The 9,322-nt window shown below is 37.8% G+C and overlaps 1 protein-coding gene across 5 annotated transcripts in view; it reads right to left on the bottom strand.

The window, feature by feature from the left end:
* Window positions 1–733: 733 nt before the first annotated feature.
* The window catches only part of Ggnbp2 (gametogenetin binding protein 2), a 38,122-nt gene continuing 29,533 nt past the window's right edge, over window positions 734–9,322 (bottom strand). For all 5 annotated transcript variants that reach the window (XM_041664065.1, XM_041664066.1, XM_041664061.1 and 2 more), the window contains 6 exons: window positions 7,282–7,476; window positions 5,605–5,752; window positions 4,336–4,461; window positions 4,101–4,249; window positions 2,945–3,193; window positions 734–1,361 (listed from right to left, as the gene is read on the bottom strand). In XM_041664065.1, the coding sequence (XP_041519999.1) occupies window positions 1,158–1,361; window positions 2,945–3,193; window positions 4,101–4,249; window positions 4,336–4,461; window positions 5,605–5,752; window positions 7,282–7,476 (1,071 nt within the window). In that variant the 3' untranslated portion in view covers window positions 734–1,157. The remainder of the gene's footprint in view (window positions 1,362–2,944; window positions 3,194–4,100; window positions 4,250–4,335; window positions 4,462–5,604; window positions 5,753–7,281; window positions 7,477–9,322) is intronic.

Here is a 9,322-nt window from a genome sequence, read left to right as displayed (position 1 = left end):
TTCTGGGGGGGGGGGTTGATACAGAGTTTCTCTGTATATCCGTGGCCGTCCTGAAACTCACTCTTTAGACTAGGCTGGCCTCAAACTCAAGGGATCTGCCTCCATCTGCCTCCCCAGTGCTAGGATTAAAAGCATGTGCCACCACCTCCCTGCTGGAACTTAGGTTCTTAGAAGCATCTTACTGTCATCTCCCCATCACCAATTTGACCTATCATGGCAGCAAAATGCTACTCCTGAAAATCTTTCCCTATCAGTACTCAGCTTGTGACAGCAGTGAACTTTAAAGCCATACCGAGTTCATGGGTGGAAAACCAGTAAGGCTGAGTACAAAAACCAATGTGGTCAGCTCTCATGAATCCTTCCCTGGTCAGTCTTAGAGGATGAATAGTTACCAACATTTTGTTTTCATTCTTTTAGGGCAGTATGAGCCTCTGAATTTAAGGTGTTTCTGTTACCTCTTTGGGAATTTCTAGTGTAGCAATTCAAGTTTCATGAGAAAGGAAGATGCTAGCCAGTATTTAAGCCATTTATTCTTTAAGAACAAGACGAGAAACTGCTTTACTCAGTTGTCAAGTTTCACCAGAGGAAGAATTCTGTCTTGAACAGTCTGCCTCTCTATCTTCATTTGCTCTTCATGATCTCTCCATCAATACAGGCCAAGTACAGAGTTCACAAGTGGCAAATACTAAAGCACCACCACACTGAGTAGAAACATGTACACCACATTCTACTATGCGTATTAATAAATACTCTTTATTTTAAATTTTGCACATTGCCTTTAACATTGCGTCCAGACACTTTGCAAGTGGATGTCTACTGTAAACCATATATCCAGCTCACTGTCATTTCTGTACAGAGGTGTAAGTACAACATTACTTTTGCCACTAAGTTGCTTTAGTAAGTCTCACAGGAAGAGAAACGTTTAATGAAGAGATGGCTTAAATCATAAGCAGGCCTGCGCAGCCACGCAACTAAAGACACAAGCCTGAAGAAAGAACACATGAATGAGGGTACCTCCACCGTCTCCCAAAACAAGGAATCACATTGATTTAAGATAAAATTTTGCCAGAAGTCACTAAATTAAGAGTTTTTTTTAAAAGAGAAGGCGCAGTAGTCATCTTGTGTGTTTCATTGAAAGACAGAGCTATTTTATTTATTTAATTTGCTCCAGCCGTTGTCAACCAGCCACTACAAATGGGCCTCTTGTGGTCATTTAAGCGGCAGTATTTATTAAATTTCTCCTTCAGATGCTGTCGGTATTGTTCTCTATTGCTGTAGAAAGACTGGTTATTAGCCATAAATGACTGTATTTCATCTTGTGAGATAAAGATTTCCTCATCTGAAGTACATTCAGACTCATCCTGCAAATTAAAGCAGCAGTTAAGATCATGACAAAAAATGCAAAATGCTGTACTTGGTGGGGCAACTACAAATTAAAGTGGGCTACCTTTAGTCTCAACCCAGTCACGTGATCTCTGATTGGAATGCTTACAAAATAAGCATCATGGCATCCCGTCTTTGAAATTCAGCTTGGTTTGAAACACTGTATCTACAATTACCCCTTATATACCTATGAGCCTACTTGACTATCACCATACCTTCTGCCTTTAAAAACAACTAGACAGAAAGAGATGGATGCAACTAATTTAGCCAATATTTAAATAACCAGACTTATCTCTAGCTGATCCTATGTTGAAACTTTTATCTCTATACATTAAGTAAAAGACTTTTCTTTTTTTCTTTTTTTGGTTTTTTGAGACAGGGTTTCTCTGTAGCTTTGGAACCTGTCCTAGAACTTGCTTTGTAAACTGGGCTGGCCTCAAACTCACAGAAATCCACCTGCCTCTGCCTCCCAAGTACTGGGATGAAAGGCATGTGCCACCACTGCCAGGCCTAAGTAAAAGATTTTTATCTCTACAAATTAAGATAACTTTTTTTTTTTACTTAAAAAGTATGTTATATAGGGCTGGAGAGATGGCTCAGTGATTAAGAGCACTGACTGCTCTTCCAGAAGTCCTGAGTTCAATTCCCAGCAACCACATGGTGGCTTACAGCCATCTATAATGAGACCTGGCACCCCCTTCTGGCTTGTGGGCACACATGGAAGGAATGCTGTATACATAATAAATAAATAAATATTTTTTAAAAAAAAGTATGTTATATAGAATCACCACTAAACTTTACAACATATACAAAAATAAAACAAGCAACAATAGAATCATTAATATTCCAAATGACAGTTCCACCAGGACTTAATAATGGAAGGGATAGCAACTGTCTTTCTTTTCATGCATCAGCACACATTACACACTGGGACACTGACTGACATCTGGCAGAGTTCAACTGAAGTTTCAGGAGGTGATATCAATTTTACAACTGAAGTTTTAGGAGGTGATATCAATTTTACAACTCTCCCAAGACCAATCATACTTTCCTATATGCCACCTGAAGGAATTAACTTGGAATAAAAGCTTTAGTTCAGCTTCTTTATTATTTTAGGGTTTTTTGGTTTTTTTTTTTTTTTTTTTTGTGTGTGTGTGTGTGTGTGTGTGTGTGTGTGTGTGAGAGAGAGAGAGAGATGAAGGACTTAAAACAGTCTTATCCCAGGATGTCTTCTCTCTGTGGCTGAGCATGAGTCAAACTCCTGACTTTTCTGCCTCTTCCTTTGGGGTGCTGAGATTATACTAATTTAATATTCTTTTCGGGTATAGAAGGATGAGTACTATACTGCCACTTGTTACTCTCCCAACTGGTCTACTTTAAGACAAACAACAACAAGACATGTGCTCCAGAACATTACAAAAGCCATGAGTGAAAGAAGAGAAATTAAGTCCCCAAAGAACGATGGAATCAACACCTTTCGTTTCTTAACCTCTCTCTGTTCCCTACCTAAAAGCTTCTAATATCTCCCCCAATTCATATTAAGGTATCATGAACTACTTACAAGAAGTTCAACTAAGCTCTTGGCACCTTTTCCAGAGTCAGGAACAAATGACATTTCTGTAGGTTCTGTGAACTGTGGTACGTTTTTCCTATGGTCAAACCAAGGCAATGGTTGCCCACCCTTCTCAGCGCTGCAACAATTCTCAGGATGTGCATCTTTGGTCTTGTCACGGTGAAACACTGTGTGCATGGTGTTTCCTGAGGTCTCTCGATTACCTGGATCTGTAATACAGCTTCCAAGTTTTTGGATCTGAAACCAGGGCAAAAAATTTCCCAAGGAAAAAAGGGGGCAAAAACAGTGCAGTTATTATTCAAGGAAAACCAAAAATTTCCAGGTGGCTAGTGAGCTCCAGGTTAGCCTATGCTTCCAGACAAGACAGTGAACAGTAAAACAAAAGATCTGCAGTCAAGTTTCAAGTCTTGAGAAGTAATACTAAATAACAGCTGCCGCTGATTTACAAGACACTTACCCCATTCCAGATGATATGCTAACCTGTTGTATGTATGATCTTACTTCATCTTCACAGAACCTAAAACACAGTCTATATCCTCATTTTTGCAAACAGAAAAACTAAATTTATTGGTTTTTCAAGATTATATAGCTAATTAAAATGATAGATTCTAGAGAGATGGCTCAGGAGTTTAGAGTACCTAACAGAGGATCCAGGTTCGATTCCCAGCACCCACATGGTGACACCCAGTCATCCAAACTCCAATTCCCAAGGAACCCTGCATTCTCTTCTATCCTCTGCAGCACGAGGTACTCAGATATACATGAAGGTAAAACATTCATACATTTAAAATAAATATATCTAAAGGAAATTTTTTATAAATATGAAGTAAAAAAAAGTATTAACCAGATCTGTGACTTGTGACTCACTTGAACTTCTGGACAAATAAACACTTTCTCCCCCATATCCACATCCACAAGAAGAACAAGCAATGCATCTATATAAATCATGTTTTTTTAAAAGACAGGGTTTCTCTGGCTGTCCTGGAACTCACTCTGTGGACCAGGCTGATCTCAAACTCAAGAGATCTGCCTGCCTCTGCCTCCCGAGTGCTAGGATTAAAGGCCTGCCTACACCACCACTAATTCAAGGAAGATAGGTTGTTTTCAACTATAAAAATTACTAATTACAAATCACCACACTTACATGTTCATCGCATTTCAACATCTTGCTTTTCTTTTTCTTCTTTTTATTTTTTCCTTTTGTGTTATTTTCTTCAGAATTTGCCCAACATTCAACACAACTATCACCATCATCTTCTTTGTCTTCACAGTGATGAACACAGGAATCTTCACCTGCAAAAATTAATAACCCTTCCTATTTATGATATTCTATCAGCCATGTAGTAGATATTAATTAGGAATCTTAAACACGAGCATACCATGTTCATCATGGTTACAAATTCCCTCAGTGCAGGCAACATCTGAACCTTCTCGAGAACCTGTTTCACTTCCTTCCATGCTAGATGAATATCCACAATCACTACCATTACAGTGTGGAGATACGCCTGAAAATAGAGCAAGTAAAATTAAAAATTCAGAGTCCAGAGAAAAATATCAAATCTTATTGCCTACAGAAAATAAGTAATGAAAATATTTCCATATTTTGTTTCATGTAAGAAATATTAAATATCAGACTAAATTGTACGGTAGTTTTGAGGTGATAAAGCAACTTTATAAGTCTAATTCCAGCAACGTGGTGGCAATGTACACCTTTAATCCCAGCACTTGGGAGGCAGAGACAGGCATATCTCTGAATTTGAGGTCAGCCTGATCTACACAGCGAGTTCCAGGACAGTCAGGACCACTAAGAAATCCTGTCTCAAAAAACAAAATCAAATTCTAATTCCAAAAAAACTACTGGGTTCTATTCCCAGAATTAACATGGCAGTTCACAACTATTTATAACTCCAGTTCTAGAGGCTCTGACACCCTCACACACTTATATAGAGGCAAAACACCAACACACATAAAAAATAAAAAAATCGCCGGGCGGTGGTGGCGCGCGCCTTTAATCCCAGCACTCGGGAGGCAGAGGCAGGTGGATCTCTGTGAGTTCGAGGCCAGCCTGGTCTACAAGAGCTAGTTCCAGGACAGGAACCAAAAAGCTACGGAGAAACCCTGTCTCGAAAATTAAAAAATAAATAAATAAATAAATAAATAAATCATTAAAAAACTATTTTTGGGATTAAAAGTATGTACCACTATGCCCAACAAAAGGAGTTTTTTCCTTTTGAATTATCTTAACTTTTATTCTTTATGTACATTACACTGAGCAGTTTCCCCTACCTCCTCTCCTCCCAGTCCCCTGCCCCAGATCTACTCCTCCTGTTTCCCTTAAAAAAAAAAAAGTAAATAGTAATGATGATGATGATGTGGGCCCCTCAGGGATATCAAGAAAACACAGCATAACAAATTACAATAAAACTAGATAACACACCTTCCTATCAAGGTTGGACGAGGCAACCAGTAGGCTAGTCTACAGTACTGTTCAAGCAAAGGCAAAGAGAGTCAGAGGCACCCTCCACTCCCACTGTTAGGAGTCCCACAAGAACACCAAGCTACGCAACCATAACGTATATGCAGAGGACCTAGCTCAGACCCATACAGGGTCCAGCAAGAGTTATTTTTAAAAAGATTTATTTACTCACCTTTCTTTATTTTAGGGGACCCCAAGAGATTGCCACTGCTAGGACAGGTACACGATGTATTTTCGTTGGTAACAGTGACTTCTACACAACTATTACCATCTTCAGTGCTGCCACAGGCTTTGCAGCTATTTTCAATGAAGTCTGTTTCCTTTGAGGATGGACATCAAGAGACAATACAAAGATTTACTTCCATAAGGGCTAAATTTTAATTTCTAATTAATTAAAAAGCAGTTCTAAGTTAAAAAATGAAGAGTATCCATATGGGGAAAAAAAAATCACTGCAACTAGCCAGAAGCTCATTTCTGTAATCCCAGCATTTGGGACAGGAGGACTATCCCAAGTTTTTGAGAAATGGTTTCCTTATGTAACCCTAGCTGGTCTAGAACTCACTATATAAATGAGGCTGGCCTGGAACTCACAGAGTTCCATCTGTCTCTGCCTCCTAAGTGCTGGGATTAAAGGTATACACTACCATGCCAGGCAAATGCTCCAAGTTTAAGGCCAATCTGAGCTGCATAGTGAATTTCAGATTAGCCTAGGCAACAGAGTGACATCCTATCTCAAAATAAAAGAAAAAAAAATAACAAAAACAAAAAAGGAGGGTCAGGTAGTGGTGACACACACCATCTGGTAAACAGAGCCGAGTTCTGGAACAACTAGGGCTACACAGAGAAACCCTGTCCCAGAAAGAAAAATGAGAAAGAAAATGTACTAAGCTACTTTGATAACCAGAGTTATCAAAAAGGGGGCGGGGGGACCAAAGCAAATAAATAAATAATACCTTCAAAAAAAAAAAGTTACCAGTATCAAGCAAATTAGGTTATCAATGCTCTGTGTCTTCTTACCCCAAAGGCGTTACTACGATGTTACTATGTTCCTTTCACTGCTAATCTAACAGCGATAGTGCCTTAGTAAGTCATGAGCAGCACAAGTGAAATATACAGAAGTCACTGTATCCTTTCCTTGTTAAACATTAAGCAAAAATCTTCTGACACATACCCAAGCTACAAGAACTCTCAAGAAAATCTATCCTATTTGAGCTGCAAGCTGAATTAAAAACAGTAATTTCACTTCAAAGAATGATTGAGACAAACTATGCTTATTCAAATTTGTGTATTTAGCAGGTTAATTCCTCAAAAATGAATAAAGTCAATTTATCACTTAAAAAAAAAGACAGGATTTGTCATCCATAATTAAAAGGGGGGAAAAAAACCCTTACATTTTGAAACAATAGCCAAAATGTTGAAAACTTACTTTTTTCTGAGATGAAGTCTCACTATGTGCACATGGTATTTTTTAAATCTTATTTAATTACTATAAAGTAGGCTTATGATTTGAATTATCTATGATTCCTCCAATTTAATATTTATTACAGTAAACACTGATTAAGTAGAACCCACAATAAGTTTGTGTACTTTAAGAGATAGGAGATTCTGAAGTCGAGAACTGGTCTAGGTCATTCACAAAGCTAATATTCCATTATTTTGACTTTGCTGTAGAGAGATAACTATCCAACACACTGCCTTTATAAAACAAATGCATGCATTAAATATTGTGGCTCACACATGATTATGGGGGAAAAGTCAATACATAAATTACAGGAACTCATATCTAGAAAAGCAGAGTAAAATACCCAAATCTACAAAGTCTTTCTTCTACCCAAAGCAGCACACACACCTTCTCCTGGCTTACTGCCTTTTCATCTGTTGTGTGTAAGGAAGTAGGAATATCACACACACACTTATTTTTTCGTCTGTTCTTCCGTCTCTGGCGTTTCTTTTCTTGCTTGAGTTCTCTAACTCGTTCTTCCTCTGAAAATTCCTCACAAAGTTGTTCCAGGCGGCTAATACCCTGTACTTTCTCCACAGTCATCTATAAAACAAAGGTGAATGTGAACATCAGTCATAACTTCCTTCATCTTTTCAAGGGAATTCTCACTTTTAAATATCACACACACACAACTAGTATTTTATATGCAGTAAATTCAGACAGTCTCCATACAAATCTTCAAGTTTTGCTTGTTTTCTGAGGCAGTCTCACTCTGTAGCTCAAACTGGCCTTGCACATAGGGCACTTCTGCCACAGTCTTCAAGTGCAGGAACTATACATAAGCCACCATGGGCAGCAAAAACAAATTTCAATTTTAATTTTTTTTGTAGCGCTGAATATCAAACTGAGACGTCCATGTGTTTTAATATTTTAAATAATAATGTCTTAAAAATTGACTCAAGAAGTTAATGAACAGTTGTACATTATAAGAAAAAACCGCACTGCTATTCAAGTCAACAATATTCTAGTTTTACTTATCCATATTATATACATATACCCCATCTCCTTATTATGAAGGATTGAACCCAGAAACACTATGATCTATCCCTAGCCTTTTTTTTTTTTTTAAATTGTGGCTTTCATTAGAGAATCGATCCCCTGGAACTGGAGTTACAGGTGGTTATGAGTCACCATGAGTATTAAAACTGAACCTGGGTCCTCTGAAATAGTAAGCTCTTTTAACTGCATAACCATTTCTCTAGCCCCATTCATTAGTCTACTTTTTTTTTTTGTCTGCATGTATGTCTGTGTACCACCTGGTACCATGATCTCCAGAAGAGTATCAGATTCCCTGGGACACTGGAGTTACAGAAGGTAACTCCATGTGGATACTAGGAATTAAACCAGGTCCTTTAGAAGAGCAGCAAGTGCTCTTTAACTACTGATCCATCTCTCCAATACCCCATTTATTATGTATTTAGTTACTATTATCATCATTATTTGAAAAAGTCTATGTAATCCTTAAAAATCAAGGAACTTGCTATGTAGACCAGGCAATTCTTGAACACACAATGCTGAGATTGAAGGTGTGCACCACCAAACCCAGCTTTTCCATTTATTCTATATTAAAAGACTATATAACCAAACTAGATTATCTGATCTCGATGATACAAACATTAAAAACATCTGTTTACCAAAAGTCAATATAAATTTTCTCAGACTCTTCAGAATACTTATGATTTTTATGGATGAGTAAATGGTTTCATCCTATTTTCAAAAGGACAAGCAACTCAAAGGCTTACAACCATCAATTTATATACCTAATATACAAAACAGTCATTAACCAAATACATATGTTCTATGAATATAACTGAAAGATTACCAAATCAAAGGCACTATACATAATAGCAGCATTACAAATACAAGCTTCCAATGTTCTTTAAAAGCAGCCCCTTTTGTGTGTGTGTGGGAATTGAACTCAGGTCCTCCTGAACACTAGGCAAGCATTCTAGTACTGAGTCACGGCATGAGCCCCTAAACAGGGGTTATCAACCTGGGGGGAGGTCACTTAAGACCATCAGAAAACATAGATATTTACATCATAACAGTAGCAAAATTACAGTTCTGAAGTAGCAACAAAAATAATTTTATGGTCGGAGTTACCACAACATGAGGAACTGTATTAAAAGGTCGCAGCATGAGGAAGGTTGAGAACCGCTGCTCTAAAAGTATTTTTACTATCATGTCATGTATATTATATTTGCTTGTTTGTCATTAGACAAACTAAGACTTGTGAAAATTTTCTAACTCTGTTCCTTGGCTGCCTTTCCATTAGCTCTACTTCAGAGCAGCAGCATTTTTCTTTGTTTTTTTCCCGTAAGCAGAGTCTCACTATGTAACTGAGACCAGCCTTGAATTCCTAATTCTCAATTTATAAGAAGCGATTCTC

The sequence above is a fragment of the Microtus oregoni genome, unplaced genomic scaffold (assembly GCF_018167655.1).
Source record: "Microtus oregoni isolate MIOR12 unplaced genomic scaffold, Mior012 000015F_ref0000493, whole genome shotgun sequence".
Taxonomy (NCBI): Eukaryota; Metazoa; Chordata; class Mammalia; order Rodentia; family Cricetidae; genus Microtus; species Microtus oregoni.
Note: the sequence above shows the minus strand (reverse complement) of the source record. Positions and strands in the feature narration are given on the sequence as shown.